Source organism: Jaculus jaculus, chromosome 2 (assembly GCF_020740685.1).
Source record: "Jaculus jaculus isolate mJacJac1 chromosome 2, mJacJac1.mat.Y.cur, whole genome shotgun sequence".
In the NCBI taxonomy this organism is placed as follows: Eukaryota; Metazoa; Chordata; class Mammalia; order Rodentia; family Dipodidae; genus Jaculus; species Jaculus jaculus.
This window is the reverse complement of record NC_059103.1, coordinates 90496868-90515034: the sequence shown is the minus strand read 5'-3', so window position 1 is coordinate 90515034 and position 18167 is coordinate 90496868. Positions and strand designations below refer to the sequence as shown.

At 43.2% G+C, this 18167-nt stretch overlaps 1 protein-coding gene across 1 annotated transcript in view; it reads left to right on the top strand.

The window, feature by feature from the left end:
• The first annotated feature begins 1383 nt into the window (after positions 1-1383).
• The window catches only part of Ank2 (ankyrin 2), a 710882-nt gene continuing 694098 nt past the window's right edge, over positions 1384-18167 (top strand). The window contains exon 1 of the mRNA XM_045144485.1: positions 1384-1507. Within this exon, the coding sequence (XP_045000420.1) occupies positions 1436-1507 (72 nt within the window). The 5' untranslated portion in view covers positions 1384-1435. The remainder of the gene's footprint in view (positions 1508-18167) is intronic.

Sequence of the window (18167 nt, the reverse complement as noted above, 5' to 3'; positions counted from 1 at the left end):
GTAAGGCAGGGGACAGTGAATCTTGTGAAAGTCCTCTTGTGCTTAGGGGTGGTGGCACATGCCTTTAATCCCAGCACTGGGGAGGCAGAAGTGGGAGGATTACTATTAGTTCGAGGCCAGCCTGAGACTACTGAATTCTAGATCAGCCTGGGCTAGAGTGAGACCCTACCTCAAAAAAAGTCATCTTTTTTTTTTTTTTTCTTTAAAAGACAGGATTTCATGTATCCCAGGCTGGACACAAACTTCTTATGTAGCTTGGATCCTCCCGCCTTCATCTTCTCAGTGCTGACATTACAATAGTAGGCTACCATGCAGTGCTGAAGATGGGACCAAAGGATTCATGCATACTAGGCAAGCTAGATCCCCAGGTACCCATTTATAAGCCACTTAATTCCCACCCCAGTGGAACAGCCTACTGAAAGAAGGGATGGCGGTTTGCTCTAAGTGATAGCTCAGCTGTATCTCAGGGACTCAGCGATGCAAACTAGGTTGGCCTCCGTGCACGACTCTGTCACAAGCTCTTGCCCTGGAGGAGGTCTGCTAAACCTGGCTCACTTCTCAGATCTACAGGATTGCCTCGCTGAGGTCTGGGCCAGGTGACTGCCCACCTTTGAGGCTAGCTAGGAAGGTCTTTTCAAATAAAGAAGGTGGGAAGGGACCCGTGCATGTCGTGGGAAGAAGGAGAACGCCCCAAGCGTGAAAGACACAGCACTTTAGGGCATGTCACCCATCAGTCCACATCTGACCCGAGTTAAGTCTCAGCGGCGTTCCCCATCCTCTTCACTCCGTAACCGAATTCCTCCCCATCCAGTAGGGAGTGGCTGGGAGAACAAAGAATGTGTGCGCCCGGAGGTGGGTGGGTGTCTCGCCCACGCGAGCTAGCGAGCGGGGCCGCGTGCGCATGAATGGGAGCCGCGGCGAGCGCGCCGGCGGGCCAGGGAGGAGCTGGACGCGCCCCAGCCGCCGGGGCCTCTCCCGAGGGACGCGTCCGGGCTGCGGAGCGCCGCCGAGCCTCCTTATCCCCACCCACCGCCCGGGCTCCGGCAGCCAGTGGTGCATATAGACATATTTCTGGGAGCTGTCCATGAGCTCATCGCTCTCCGGGCGAGCGCGGCGGCGGCGGCCGGGGCAGGAGGCTGGGCGCTCGCCGGCGGCTGCTGCTGCTAACCTGCACCGGCCGCACCGCACGGGGAAAGGCAGGAAGAAGGGAGGAAGGGCGGCCGACCCCCGGCCAGGCTCGCTTCGCAGCCGCCCCCGGCCCACCATGGCCCCGCGGCGCCCGGCGCGGAGGTAGGTGGACGCGGGCAGCGGTCCCCGCGGGCGTGCCGGCTCCGGAGCCCGCGGGTCCTCCAGCCCCAGCTCGGGCGCGCGGAGCGGAGCGGAGCCACGCGGAGACCCGGCGTGACAGCAGGAGGAAGCCCCGAGCCGCGGGAACATGGCTTCTCCCACCTCCCCGGTCCCGGAGGGCGGGGCCTCCACCCCGCTGAACCCGGCGCGGATTCGTCAGGTGAGGGCCCCGGGCGGGAGGGGCGCCGGCCCCCCATTGTCCTCCTCCCTGTCCCCGACCCTCCTCCCAAGGACGGGGACCGCGTCCTCTGCGCAGAGGCGGGCAGGCAGGGCGACCGACCCGGGCATCTTGGCCACTCCGCCTTGCTCAGGAGCATTCTCTGTGTCTTTTTTCCGTCTCCCGTCTCCCTCTCTTTCTCACACACACACGCTTGCATGCATGCAAAACACACGCCTTCCAAAGCCAGACGTGTAACTTCTGTCTGCACACACTCAGACACCCCCGCGCACTCATCCCCCACCGGCGCGCACACCCACACCCAGCGTCACGTGACCCACTGACTCTGTACACCGACCCCAGACCCCGAGGACTTCTGCGAGGGGTTGCTGGCAGCATTCGATTCTCACCCTCAGGAGGGAATTACCCACCATTCCTCAACTTTCAACACAGCTGCACCCAACACTTGCAAGAACCACCCATGTAGCACTATAAAACATGTGTTCTGCTCTCGACGTCTAGCAGGACAGCTTACTCCAACACTCCCAGTGAAGGACACGCACATTTCTTTGGCTGTCAAAACAAGACCTATTTTCTGTTCGTGTGGTGATATTAAAGCAAGGGAGTAGTCCAGCTGGTAGTGACCTGTCATGTGGTATCTAGAAGGCTCTCCCACCACACACACGCACACGCATACAACCGTTGCCAAGAACTACAGCATTAACACATTTAAGTTATCACACTAGTAGCAACTGCTCAGGTGGTTTATGAGTATGAGACATGAGTCACTTAACTAGAAGCAGGGAACTACTTCAACAGAGCGAATTAGATTTCTGCTTACAAATAGGGTACTATCTAGGCCACGAAGGTAATGCCCAACTGAACAGAATGGTCTCTTTTCCTGGCAGTGTGAAAATTTTGGATAACAGCAAACACTCCAGAATTTATGAACACATAACAATGAAATTTTACACTTAAACCTTTGTCATATTTGAATTATATTATCTGTAGAGTTAGTAATGACTAAAAATTAATGTGAATTTGTTTTTATGTCAATCTATGTCCAAAGGGTTTTAAGTCCTTATAGGAGACAGGGTTCTAAATTTTGACAGAACATTTTTAATTACACTTGAAGCTACTTTTTTTTTTTTCCCTGTAGAATTGAGATAGTGGGTATCATTAAATCTGTGTTTATGGTAGTTTTGCATTGAGAATGAAGTTAAGGTTATTGTAACTTGCAATGTAAGAGAAATCACATTCTAGGTAAAAATAATTTTTATATCTGTTTGGCTAAGTATGTGTACATGTATGTATATGTGTATATATTATAATGTGTGGATGTTAAGGAAGTAAAATGTTAAATATACTATATGCACGCATGAAAATCTGTAAGTCTTACTTTATATTTAGAACACTTGCTGACCTTAGGAATAGTAGTATGAAAATAGTAGGAGAAATTTGCATGAAAGGTCGTTGCTGTTTTGCAGAGTAGACAGTGTGTTTAGAGGACCTCCTACTTAGAAGCTGTGTAAAATGACATAATGCTGCAACATTCACATTCCAAGTTGGCATCCCCTGTGCAGGTTTTCATTTATATGACCTCCAGAGCACTCCATTGGTGGTTGGTGCATGAATTTGCATAGGGTGTTGAAATAGGTTGCTCAAATTGTCCATTCCAGTCAAAGGGATTCACCATCAGGTAGATCAGAGGTACTAACAACCTCTGGCTGCAGAATCGCCATTTGCCTGTAAGTGATTATGAGCAAATTAGAAATATAAACAGAAGTATAGCTGTGCTGTTTTAAGTGGCTGAAGTATTTTAAGCCCCCATCAGATTGTATAGAAGCTGTCATGGTTTCCTCACTATGCTTCTCTATGTTGTTTAATAATTAAAAAAAATAGATTGTGTTGAACTGAAATTAAAATTTAAAAATTAATTTTCCTTCTTTCTGAACAACATTAGGAGAAAATCTACAACTGAAAAGGTACAGAAATCCAAAGGAGACAGATTTTTTAAAAACTATTTTACTTATTTATTTATTTGTGAGAGGAGAGATAGGAAGAGGTAAATAGAATGGGCACTCCAGGGCCTCTAGCCACTGGAAACAAACTCCAGACACATGCACTGCCTTGTGCTTCTGGCTTTCCGTGGGTACTGGGGAGTCAAATCTAGTCCTTAGGCTTCATGGGCAAGCACCTTAACCACTGAGCTATCTTTCCAGCTCAAAGGAGACAAAGATTTTAATTAAAAACATTAAATGTCTTAGCAATAATCTCATTAATCATAATTTTAGTTGTATAATGGGAATTCAGAAATAAAAACATTTTAGAAAGGTTTTGGTGGATGAAAATAGAACTGGTAATTTAGTATATTTATCTACGAATTTGAATGCAAATATACTATGTGAAAGTCCACTTATTCAATATTCAACACACATTTATTCTTTATTTAAATAAAAAAAATTTGGTTTATTGAGGTATGGTCTTGCTGTAGGCTGACCTAGAATTCACTATGTAGTCTCAGGTTGGCCTCGAACTCACAGTGCTCCTCTTATCTCTGCCTCCACAGTGCTGAGATTTAAGGAAAGATGTGTACTACCATGCCCTGCCCTCCTCCTCCTCCTCCTCCTCCTCCTTCTTCTTCTTCTTCTTTTTTTTTTTTTTTTTTTGAGATAGGAGCTCAAATAGCCCAAGCTGACTTCAAATTTACTGTGTTACTAAGAATAACCTTGAATTTCTGATCATCTGCCTCCATCTCTTCAGTGATGGGGATTATAGCTGTGTACTGCCACACATGGCAAAGCACAATGTTTTATATACTAAAGATAAAGAAATGAAGGTAAACTAGAATGATGACTCATGTCTGTAATCCTAAAACTCAGGAGGTTGAGATAGGATAACTGCTGTGAATTTGAGTCCCACCTGGGCTTCATAGTGATGACCAGGACACAGCAAGATCCTGTCTCAGTACAAAAGCAAGGGCTGGAGAGATGGCTTAGTGGTACAGGTGCTTACCTGTGAACCCTAAGGACCCAGGTCCGAATCCCCAGAACCCATGTAAGCCAGATGCACAAGATAAGGCGTGCACACAAGCTCACGCATGTGCACAAGGTGGAGTGTGCAACTGGAGTCAATTGTACTAATTCTCAGAGTCTCTCATTTTTTTTTAAATTTTTATTAACATTTTCCATGATTACAAAATATATCCCATGGTAATTCCCTCCCTCCCCAGCCCCACACTTTCCCATTTGAAATTCCTTTCTCCATCATATTACCTCCCCATTACAATCATTGTAATTACATATATACAATATCAACCTATTAAGTATCCTCCTCCCTTCCTTTCTCTTTCAGAGTCTCTCATTTTTAAAAAAAGTTTTCCCATTAGTAAGTAAGTATCTTTTTTTTTTTTAATTTTATTTATTTATTTGAGAGCGACAGACAGATAGAGGGAGAGAGAGAGAATGGGCGCGCCAGGGCTTCCAGCCTCTGCAAACGAACTCCAGACGCGTGCGCCCCCTTGTGCATCTGGCTAACGTGGGACCTGGGGAACTGAGCCTCGAACCGGGGTCCATAGGCTTCACAGGCAAGCGCTTAACCGCTACGCCATCTCTCCACCCCAGTAGGTATCTTTTTAAAAAAGTGCATTTTGATTTATTTATTTGCAAGCAGAGAGAGAGAGAGTTGATGCTGCTGCAAACAAACTCCAGATGCTTGTGTTACTTTGTGTATCTGGATATATGTAAGTACTGGGGAATTGAACCCAGGCTGGGAAATTTTGCAAGCAAGTACTTTAAAGCACCAAGCCATTTCCCCAGCCCCAGGAAGAAGGTATTCTTCATGAAGAAGGCCTCAAACTAGCCAGGCATGGTGGTGAGCCCCTTTAATCCTAGCACTTGGGAAGCTGAGGTAGGAGGATCACCCTTTTTCCTTTTTTTCCTTTCCCTTTGGTTTTTTGAGGTAGGGTCTTACTCTAACCCAGGCTGACCTAGAATTCACTGTATAGTCTCAGGCTGGCCTTAACCTAACAGTGATCCTCCTACCTCAGCCTCCCAAGTGCTGGTATTAAAAGCATGTGCCACCACACCCAGTTTATTTGCTGTTTCTTTTTAAATATTGTTATTTACATATTTGAAATCAGAGACAGAAAGAGAGACATAAAGGATGGGAGACACTGGGCACGCCAGAGCCTCTAGCTGCAAATGAACTCCAGATGCATGTGCCATTTTGTGCATCTGGCTTTATGGGGAATCAAAACCGGATTCTTAGACTTTACAGGCAAGTGCCTTCACCACTGAGCCATCTCTCCAGCCCTCCTGTATTTCCTACCTTCCTACCTTCCTACCTTCCTACCTTCCTACCTTCCTTCCTTCCTTCCTTCCTTCCTTCCTTCCTTCCTTCCTTCCTTCCTTCCTTCCTTCCTCCCTCCCTCCCTCCCTCCCTCCCTCCCTCCCTCCCTCCCTCCCTCCCTCCCTCCCTCCCTCCCTCCCTCTTTCTTTCTTTCTTTCTTTCTTTCTTTCTTTCTTTCTTTCTTTCTTTCTTTCTTTCTTTCTTTCAATATTTATGTATTTGACAGAAACAGACTCCAAGAGAAAGTGAGAGTGGGCACACCAGGACCTTTTGCCACTGTAAAAGAACTCCAGACCCTTGCACCACTTTGTTATTTGCTGTATTTCTATTCTTGGTTAGTTATTTAATGTACTACTAGAATTATGTATCAAGTTATATGTGTGGGGTTTTTTTTGTTTGTTTGTTTTGAGGTAGGGTCACACACTAGCCCAGACTGACCTAGAATTCACTCTGTAGTCTCAGAGTGGCCTTGAACTCATTGTGGTACTCTTACCTCTGCCTCCCAAGTGCTGAGATTAAGGGATGCACCACCACACCCAGGACCTCTAACCAAGATTTTTTTTAAGAGCTTCTAGAAATGCTGATGCAGCATGAACTATCTAAAGTAGCCAGTGCTCTCTTTACATATTGTAGTTACGAATCTAGGTTTCCAGCAATGTAAGGATCAAGGAAAAAGACCTTCAGTTTCATTCTATCCTAATCAAATAGTCCATAGGAGAGAGAAAAAAACTAATCAATGCATGCCTTCTCATGCTTCTAAGAAATTTAGGCATTTTCATCTTTTACATTTTGTTTTTAATTTAATTTAATTATTTGAGAGAGAGGGGGACAGAGAGAGAAAGAGAGAGAGAATGGGCATGCCAGAGCCTCCAGCCTTTATAAATGAACTCTAGATGCATGTGCCACCTTGTGCATCTGGCTTTACTCGGGTACTGGGGAATTGAACCCAGGCCTTTAGGCTTTGCAACAAGCACTTAAACCACTGAGCCATCTCTCCAGCCCTCATTTCTCCTTTTAAACATATAAGTCCAATTACTTACCAAACCAGAAAGATAAATACCTGGATTTATTCTTTTCTCTCTCTCTCTCTCTTTTTTTTTTTTTCTGGTGGTACTGGGGACTGAACCCAGGGCCTAGCCATGCTAGGCAAGCACTGTATGCTACCTACACCTTCAGCTCTATTTATTTTATTTTATTTTATTGAAACAGAGTATCATGTAGCCAAGGCTGACTATGCCATCTAGCATGACCTTGAACTTTTTATCCTTCTACCTCCACCTCTCAAGTGATGAGATTATAGGCCTGCTCCATATGCCCAGCTCATACCTCATGGCCATTCTTTATTGATTTTCTTACCCTGTACAAGGAAGGATTAAGAAATGATCATTTTTGCAGTTGACTTTTTTTTGCGGGGGTGGGGGGGGTTTGAGATAGGGCCTCACTCTGGTCCAGGCTGACCTGGAATTCATTATGTGGTCTCAGGGTGGCCTGGAACTCATGGTGTGATCCTCCTACCTCTGCCTCCTGAGTGCTGGGATTAAAGGTGTGTGCCTCTTTTTTTTTTTGTTTGTTTGTTTTGTTTTTCAAGGTAGGGTCTCACTCTATCTAGCCCATGCTGACCTGGAATTCACTCTGTAGTTGCAGGGTGGTCTCAAACTCATGGCTATCCTCCTACCTCTGTCTGTGCTGGGATTAAAGGCATGTGCTCCCATGTCCAGCTTTACAGTTGACTTTTTAAAAGTTTGTTTTGCCAGGCATGGTGGCACATGCTTTTAATCCCAGCACTCAGGAGGCAGAGGTAGTAGGATAGCTGTGAGTTCGAGGCCACCCTGAGACTACATGGTGAATTCCAGGTCAGCCTGGGCTAGAGTGAAACAATACCTTGTAAAAACCCAAAAATAAAATAACATAAAAGTCTGGAGGCTAACTAAAAAATAAACACAATTTTAAAAAAGTTTGTTCTTTACATATCGTATGTAATTAAATGGCCCATATGATTCCAAGAATTTAAATTAATTAGTGAAATGAATGTTTACCGGGATTTTTTATTTGTTTATTTATTATTATATTATTATTTTGGTTTTTTGAGGTAGGTTCTCACCCTAGCCCAGGCTGACCTGGAATTCACTATGTAGTCTCAGGGAGGCCTCGAATTTATGGTGATCCTACTACCATTGCCTCCCAACTTCTGGGATTAAAGGTGTGCGCCACCATGCCCAACTTTTACTGAGATTTTTAAAAATATTCTTTTATATTTTGTTTATTTATATTTGAGAGAGAGAGTCCAGACACATGTACTGCCTTGTGCATCTGGCTTTACATGGGTACTGGGAATTGAACCTGGGTCCTTAGGCTTCACAGGCAAGCACCTTAATTGCTAAACCATTTCTCCAGTCCTTTACTGAGATCTTGAAGTGGAAGGCATGAGGCTAGCAAAGTTCTGGCCCTTACCACCTTTTAGATGAGCTCAGATGGGAGTTTCCATGGTACTGATTTCTATCAGTCTTTGAGGAACTCTGAGGCATCTTCTCTCTTTGTGCCCACAATACTTACTAGCGTCTTTGTGCTTGTTTCATGATCAATCCATGCCCAGATTTCTGGGTCTTGGTGTCATTTCAATTGTGGCAGCAAGGAGTGTTCTTTTCTTTATTGTTATTATTATTTTTTTTTGTTGTTGTTGTTTTTCAAGGTAGGGTCTCACTCTAGCCCAGGCTGACCTGGAACTCACTATGGAGTCTCAGGGTGGCCTCGAACTCATGGCAATCCTCCTACCTCTGCCTTCCGAGTGCTGGGATTAAAGACATGCACCACCACACCAGGCGCCAACAGTGTTCTTTTCTTGTTTGCTGTGGTAATTTACAAACCCTCACATGGCGATAATGAAATATTTATAATGAATTAGGCATGGTCCTGAGCTACGTATCGTTTTCACAGTAATCCTGAGAAGGTACTGCTGTTCTCATTTCTAGATGATAAAATGTGGGTTTTGGAAAACTAAATTACATACTGAAATTCATATCTAGTGAATTACAACTCAGGGGTTTAAAGTTTGTTCCTAAAGCCTTATTTCATAATTACTTCTGTTTACTGTCTTCCTGGTCTAATTTTCAGGCATTGTGACTATTGAGGGAGCTCCTTCTAACCCTCTTGTTGCTCCGTGCCTTTTATAATTATTCTCATGAAGTTCTCTGTTGAGTTGTCTTGATTCAAGCAGAGTTGAAATTAATCAAATGAGAATAATTTGCATCCATCTTCCCAAAGAGCACTCTCCAGCATCAGGGTTACTTAGAGCAGAGACTGCCTCGCTTAGCTTTTGTTGCTCCTGGGAATTACCCACTTATCATTGCTGTGTGTGCAGTAGTCCTGAAAAGAGCACTCAGAGTAATTTGGGTTAATGAAGAATTCTTAAATAAGCTTCCCACCCCTCCAAAAAAGAGAATTACATTTCAAGTTTTTCAATTTCTTTTTAAAAAATATTTAATTGATTTATTTATTTGAGAGAGAGAGAGGGAGGGCAAGAGACATGAGGAGGGAGGGAGGGAGGGAGGGAGGGAGAGAGAGAGAGAGAGAGAGAGAGGGAGAGAGAGGGAGAGAGAGAGAGAGAGAGGGAGTGGGCAAGAGCATGTGCGTGCACCCCAGGGCCTCTAGCATCTGCAAACAAATGCCAGATGCATGTGCCACCCCGACCATCTGGCTTTTTGTGGGTACTGGGGAATTAAACCTGGGTTTTCAGGCTTTTCAGGTAAGCACCTTAACTGAGGAAATAGCTCAGTGATTTTATATACATATATATACACATACATACATATACATACATATATATGTATATATATAAATAAGTAAATATATATTATATAATTATATAAATAAATATGTATTTATATAATACATAAGAGAGGACAATTTAGTTTTGATAGTGAAGGGATAAGAGAATGAGGCAATAAATGTATATGGCTATGTATGGATGAAATGCATATAGCTATGTATGAATGTTACTTGCATATGGAGACCAGAGGACAATCTTAGGGAATCAATATCAGGAATACTGTCCAATTTCTCTGCAGTGGTCTCTCATTGGCCTGGAGCTCAGATGTGTTTAGCCATGCCCAACTCTGATTGTTATTGTTGTTATTTTTTATTTTTTTAGGTTTTGGCTTTACGAGGTAAGGTTTCACTCTAGCTCAGGCTGACCTGGAATTCACTATGTAGTTGTCAGGGTGGCCTCGACCTTGTGGTGATCCTCCTACCTCTGCCTCCCAAGTACTGGGATTAAAGGTGTGCACCACCATGCCCAACTACAACTTTTTATATGAGCATAATCTTTTTTTTTTTTCCCCTGTTTCCTGGATAAGTTTTTATCTCACCTAGGAATGGGATTGCCCAATTACATATGGTAAATGCATGTTTGGCTTAATAAGAAACTTCCAAACCATTTTCCAGTGTGGTTGTGTTTATTCCAACACTGGGACTTCTTGGTCTGTGTTCTTGACATCATTTGTTATTGTCATTTTAAACTTTTTATTGATAACTTTCATACATACATGAACCTTCAGAGTGCTGGGATTAAAAGTGTGCACCACCATACTGGGCTGACCTAGCTTTTATTTTAAAGGTATTTTATTTTAAAGGTATTTTATTTTAAAGGTATATGTAGTTTTCGTGTATTACTCTGTGACAAACTTCTGCAAACATAGTGGCTTCATACAACAATGGTCACGTGTTGCTTGTTCATCTGCAATTTGCGAAGGACTTCCTAAAACTGAGGAACCAGCTGGGAATACCTGGGAGGCTGTAGGCGATTCCATGGGTGGGACAGGAATCAGCTAAGGCTGGTTGACTCACACCATGCATCACATGTCTAATGACCCATGCTAGCTGAGGCAACTGGACCCTTGATGAGTCTTCTACATGTAGGGTCTTGGCTTCTTAGGGCATGAGGACTGAAGGGGTCTGAAGGGGAAGACGTACAAGGAATAATTGCAGAAGTAAAAGACATTTTTGTGACTTTTCTTTGGAAACCATTTAAGATCCTTTCTGTCATTTCTGCTATTGGTCAAGGCAATCTGAGGCTCACACAAATTCAAGAATAGGGAACAGCCATAAAACCCACCTCTTGGGGCTAGAGACATGGCTTAGTGGTTAAGGTGCTTGCCTGCAAAGCTTAATGGTTGGGGTTCGATTCCCCAGTACCCAGTGAGAGCCAGATGCACAAAGTGGCACATGCATCTGGCATTTGTAGCAGTAGAGGCCCTGGTGCACCCATTCTCTCTCTCTGCTTGTAAATACATATGTGTGTGTGTGTGTGTGTGTGTGTGTGTGTGTGTGTATGTTTAAAAATTATTTATTAGCAGAGAGAGAGAGAAAAGAGACAGAGAGAATGGTCCTCTAGTCACTGTAAACGAACTCCAGATGCGTGTGCCCCTTGTGCATCTGGCTTACATGGATCCTGGGGAATTGAACCTGGGACCTTTGCTTCTCAGGCAAATGCGTTAACCACTAAGCCATTTCTCCAGCCCATTTTTTTAAATCCCACCTCTTGTTTGAAAGAATGAATGGATATTAATCACACATTGTAGAAAGGGCATGTGAGATGGGATATGGGTAACCTTTGAATATATGACCTACCACAGAGAGTGACAACTATAATATCAAGTAAGCTGATATCAAACAAGACTCAGCATGTTATTTTTGTCATTGGATCAGGAGGTGACACAAATATGACAAGAACTAATTAAAACATCATTTCATCAGAAATATTTTCACACTTAAAGTGTCATATACCACTGAACTTTTTTTTTCTTGGCTATTTATTTTTATTTTAGAGACAGGGAATGATTGGGCATTCCAGGGCATTTCGCCTTTATAAACAAATTCCTGATGCATGTGCCACTTTGTTCATCTCTCTTTATGTAGGGAACTGAGGAATCAAACCCAGACTGGCAAGCTTTGCAAACAAGCACCTATAGCCACTGAGCCATCTCCCCAGCCTTTGCCCTTACTTTTGATTATTCAGCAATCTGTACTTGAGTCTGTCCTTATAGGCCTGAGGGTGTGATGCAGTATCACTCTTAGGTCCAAGCAAGTGAGGTCCTGGCTTTTTAGAGCTTTTCTGACTTTATCTTTTCCTACGCAGTGGAGAGTGCCTGGGGCTAAGGGACACATGGCTGGCATTTGCTTTCCTCAATTCTCCCCCAGGGAGTCAGGACATGGAATTCCCTTAACAGGCTGGTCTCAGGTTTGCTTCTGGGCTGCAGCCAGCCTTTCCCCATGGTTGGTTGTGCAGAGGGCAGCCTAGGAGGCCTGTGTGTACACCACTGGACTCCAGGATGCCCACTAATTGGGTCTAGACAGACTGGCAGCAAAGGCTGTGGTGTGCAAAGTATGGTTTCATCACTTAATAGTTATGTAACTTCAAGCTAGCTACTCAGCCTAGTTGTGTCCAACTTCACTTGTTAAATGGGGGTAGAGTGGAATCCATTGAATGCAGTTAGTTCAAGGATTAAATGATAGGTACTCATGCACCAGTTTAAGGCTTGGCACCTTATGAATAGTATTTAAAAAAATATTTTATTTTTATTTATTTATTTCAGAGGCAGAGATATCTGAGAGGCAGAGAAGAAAGAGGCAGAGAGAGAAAGAGAATGGGTGTGCCAGGGCCTCCAGCCATTGCAGACAAACTCCAGATGCATGAGCCACCCTTTGCATCTGGCTTATGGGGGTATTAGGGAATCAAACTTGGGTCCTTAGGCTCCACAGGCAAGTGCCTTAACTAAGCCATCTCTCCAGCTCAGTATTCAGTATTTTTGTTTTTGTATAGTATAAATGCATGTGAGGCTTAGTTTTGTAATCTAATAATCCATTTTGTAAGTCAATTAGTAAACTCTAATGGGTGACTGGGTGTGTAGCTCAGTAGCTGAGTGCTTACCTAGCATTCACTGTGGCCTTGGGTTCAATCCCTGAATTGCCAAACAAAACTATAGCAACACAGTACTTGTGTAAGTATTTTATAAACAGCAAAATATTACAGATATTTATATTATAAAAATGAGCCCCCCCCCAAAAAAAAAAAAGCTGGTTGTGGTGGTGTGTGCTTTTAGTCCGAGTATTCAGAAGGCAGAGGTAGGAGGATCACTGTGAGTTTCAGGCCACCCTGAGACTACATAGTGAATTCTTGGACACCCTGGGCTAGCATGAGACCCTACCTCAAAAAACCAAAAAAAAAAAAAAAAAAAAAAAAAGTTTGTGGGCTGGAGAGATGGCTCATAAGATGCTTGCCTGCAAAGCCAAAGAACCCAGGTTTGATTCCCCAGGATGCACATAAGTCAGATATACAAGGTGGGTACATGTATCTGGAGTTTGATTGCAGAGGCTAGAGGCCCTGGTGCACCCATTCTCTCTCTCAAATAAATAAGTAAATAAATAGATATATAAATAAATAAATAAAAAGCCGGGCATGGTGGCACACACCTTTAATCCCAGCATTCGGGAAGCAGAGGTAGGTGGATCACCGTGAGATCGAGGCTACCCTGAGACTACATAGTGAATTCCAGGTCAGCCTTGGCTAGAATGAGACCCTACCCTGAAAAACCAAAATAAATAAATAAATAAATAAATAAATAAATAAACATTAAAAACCGTTTGTATCCTAAATGTCTTGCTTAACCAACTATCCAATCCACTAACAGTTTTTATATTTCTTATTTTGTTTTTGAGACAGAGTCTCATATAGGCCAGGGTGGGGCCTCAAACTTGTGATGTAGCTGAGTTGACTTTGAATTCCTTCTTCTATCTTCTTCAGTCTTCCAAATGCTGAGATTCTAGGTATGCCTGGCTTCTAACAGGTTTTGCTTTGCATGTGCATGTAAGTGTGTATGTTTGCAAATGTATAGGTGCATGTGTGTATATATGGGTACACATGCACCTGTATGCTCGTGAAGGCCAGAGGTGGACTGCAGGAGTTTCTTCATGGTTCTCCACCTTATTATTTTATTTTTTAAGTTTTTTTTATGTGTTTGTAATGTAATATGTGTGTATGTGTGTAATATGTGACATGTGTGTGCCCACGTGCTTCTGGATTCCCCTGACTCTGCCTCCCTTGCTGTAGATGCATTGGGATTACAAATGCATTGCCACTTCCTATCCTGCTTTGTGTGGGTGCTGAGGAGGACCAAACTCAGGTCAGCAGTCTTGCAAACAGCATCATTGACTGCTGAGCTATCTCCCCAGCCTCTCTACATTGTTGTTGCTATTACTGTTAATTAGGTTTTTGTTTTTTCAATATAGCATCTCACTGTGTAGCTCCAGACTGGTCTAGAACTCATTGTTATTTCCCTACCTCAGCCTCCTTTATTTCTGAGAGTAAGGTCATGAGCGACCACCACGTCTTTTCTCTTTCTTTTATTTTTGGTTTTTCGAGGTAGGATTTCACTATAATCCAGGCTGGCCTGGAATTCACTGTGGAGTCTCAGGGTGGCCTCAAACTCACGGCGATCCTCCTACCTCTGCCTCCCATGTGCTGAGATTAAAGACTTGCGCCACCATGCTCAGCTCATCTTTTCTTTATATGAACAGAATCTTAATATACAAATTACTTTATGTTTGTGCTTTCTTGATAAAAAAAAAACGTTCTGGGTGTTTTATTTTGGTACATATGCTCCATTTTTAGTTCAGTTACAGACTTTATCATATGAATGTATCATAACTCATTTTATAATTTCTTTATGAAAGGGCAGTTACTTTTTTTTCCCTAGCATTAAAAATTTTATTTATAATATTTATTTATTTATTTCAGAGAGAGAGAGGGAGGGGGAGATAGAGAGAAAGAGAGAGAGAGAAAGAATGGTTGTACCAGGGCCTCCAGCCACTGTAAACAAACTCCAGATGCATGTGTGCCACCTTGAGCATCTGGCTTCTGTGGGTTCTGTGGAGTTGAACTTAGGTCCTTAGGCTTATGCATACAAGTGCATTAACCACTAAGTTATCACTTCAGCCCCTGGCATTGTTTTTTGAACAGTCCAAATGTTGCACATTTTTCTTTAAGAACATGTGGAGGGCTGGAGAGATGACTTAATGGTTAAGGCGCTTGCCTACAAAGCCAAAGGACCTCAGTTTAATTCCCCAGGACCCATGTAAGCCAGATGCACAAGGTGGTGCATGTATCTGGAGTTCGTTTGCAGCGGCTGGAGGCCCTGGCACACCCATTCTCCTTCTCTACCTGCTTCTTTCTGTCACTCTCTCAAAAAGTTAATAAAAAAGTTTTTTTTTTTTTAAAAAAAGAACATGTGAAGGCAGGTTTCCCTGGATTACAACTGTAATCCTAGCAAGCCTGAGGCTGTAGTAGGACTGTCGTGAATTGAAGGCCAGCCTGGGGTACAAGGTGAGGCCCTGCCTCAAAACAAACAACAAAGAACACAAAAAAGAATAAAGGCCGGGTGTGGTGTCACACACCTTTAATCCCAGCACTGGGGAGGCAGAGACAGAAGGATCACCATGAATTCAAGGCCACCTTGAGACTACATAGTGAATTCCAGGTCAGCCTAGATGAAAGTAAAACCCTACTTCGAAAAACAAAACAAACAAAAATAATAATAATAATAATAATAATAATAAATAAAAGAACCAGGCACAATGATACATGCCTATAATCCAGTACATGGGAAGCCAAGGGAGGAGGAGCAGGAGTTCAAGATAATTCTCAACTTTCAATTACCAAGTGAGTTCAAGGACAGCCTGGGCTGCATGAGACTGAGTATGATGGGATTTTAAAATTTGTAAGATAGATAAATTCCTGGAATAACATTTCTAGATTGAAGGCTGCTTTGTATTCCTCTCACTTTTTTTTTAAATCAGTTAGTGAATTTATATATTTATTTGCAAGGAGAGAGAGAGGGAAGGGGAGAATGGGCATGCAAATGCCTCTAGGCCCTGCAAACAAACTCCAGATGCATGTGCCACTTTGTGCATCTGGCTTTACATACTGGGGAATTGAACACTGGCCATTAGGCTTTGCAGGCAAGCACCTTAACCACTGAGCCATTTCTCCAGCCCTCCTGTCCCTTCTGAATGCTGTGTTTAACCAAGTGGAAAGCTCAGGATAGCAAACTGTATAATTTTGGTCTTATGTATACAAGCTTTATATTTTGCAAATTCCTTATTTTTTTCTGTTTACTTTTAAGTGTCCTATGTTGGGCTGAGGGTGTAGCTCAGTGGTAGATACTTAGCATGGAGGAAGGAGGCCCTGGGTTCAATCTCTACAATCAAAAGTAGAGGGCTGAAGGGATGGCTCAGTGGTTAAGGCATTTGCCTGCAAAGCAAAGGACCCAGGTTCAATTCCCCAGGATCCACATTAGCCAGATGCACAAGGTGGCACACGTGTCTGGAGTTCATTTGCAGTGGCTGGAGGCCCTAGCGTGCCCATTGTCTCTCCCTCTTTCTCTGTAAAATGAATAAATAAATAAAAACAAAATATTTTTAAAAATAGAAGTAACTGAATAAATGAGCAAACTGTTACTGAGTTCTATACTTAAATATATCAGTGAGTGAAGAAAGTAGACATCATAACCTTCTAACATGTCCCAGTGAATTTCATTTGCTGAAACTTCACTGAACTCAGTTCTTCCCATCCTTTTATTTCAAGGCATGGTCTCACCCATGGAAAAAGGCATTGTTGGGCATTCCTGTAACCCCAGTGCTGAGGAAGTAGGAACAAGAGACCTCAGATCATCATGCTTCCTGGGCCATCTCTCCAGCAACCTTTTGCTCCTTGACCTCTAGAACTTCATGGCATTTCAAACAAGATAGCAAAATAATAATCACACTTTCAGTTTTAAGTGCCATTTGCTGAAAGACATGCTAATAATGTCATCTTTCCTTATATGTTCACTTGAACATTGCAGAAAATGGCTGTTAAAATGAGAAAGAAGGGGCTGGGAAATAGATCAATAATTAAAGATACCTGCTTGCAAAGCCTGCAGGTCCAGGTTCAATTCCCCAACCACCCATGTAAAGCATCTGCTGTTCATTTGTAACAGCAAGATACCCTGGGATGTATGCACACAAATAAATAGAAATAAAAAAGAGAAACATTTCAGGTGTTGCTACAATATATTACTCGGAGGTTATTTTAATAAGCATGTGCTGTAGATACTTCTAAAAGTAAGCTATGCTTATATGGTTCATTTGAAAGAAATCAGAATATATTTTTTACAATATTTTTTATTTTTATTTATTTATTTGAGAGTGACAGACAGAGAGAGAAAGAGGCAGACAGAGAGAGAGAATGGGCACGCCAGGGCCTCTAGCCACTGCAAACGAGCTCCAGACACGTGCGCCCCCTTGTGCATCTGGCTAATGTGGGTTCTGGGGAATCGAATCTCAAACCAGGGTCCTTAGGCTTCATAGGCAAGCACTTAACCACTAAACCATCTCTCCAGCCCCAGAATATATTTTTTAAATTCCCTAAAAGGAGTATTAGCTCTGACTCTGCTGCCAAGGATCTCACAGCCATGGAGGGGATGAAATCAGGCACAGTACCGTATTTGCTACAGCACAGGCAGATTCTTGCAAGGGCAGTACTCATGTTTAAACTATCATGTTAGTGTTGCACTCAGGTTCGTATTAAACACCAGACCAAGAGCAGCTTGTGGCAGTGGTGGGTCCGGTGTGTGTGTGGGGGGGAGAATTTTGGCTTAGAGACTTGAGGGGAAGCTCTGTGATGGCAGGGGAAAATGATGGCATGAACACAGGATAGACATCACCTCCTGGCCAACATCAGATGGACAATAGCAATAGGAGAGTGTGCCAAACACTAGCAAAAGAAAGCTGGCTATAATTCCCATAAACCCACCCCCTACAATACACTGCCTCCAGGAGGTGTTAATCACCAAATCGCCATCAGCTGGGGACCTAGCATTCAGAGCACCTGAGTTTATAGGGGACACCTGAATCAAACCACCACATGTGGGGATATATGAAAGATGGATTTGGTTGAAGAGGTCATACCATCTTACATGAAGCAGTTGACGTATGAGTTGGCCGTAGAAGGATGGATTGACTGCTGACAGGTAGGGATTGGATAAGAGAACATTCCAAGTCCAGGGTGAACAGCTTGATGAGACATACGGAGACGGGGAAATACTGGAGCTATAGAGTAGAGGACAAAGAGGTATTAGTGACAAATGAGATCAGAAAGATAATGGATTAAACATCATAGATTATTAGTTATTAATTGGGTCTTTAAGTTCATGTTTCTGCTAGGGGTTGGCTCCATTGCCCCTCTCTTTCTTCTACCCAGATAAATTCTACTGTCAGATAA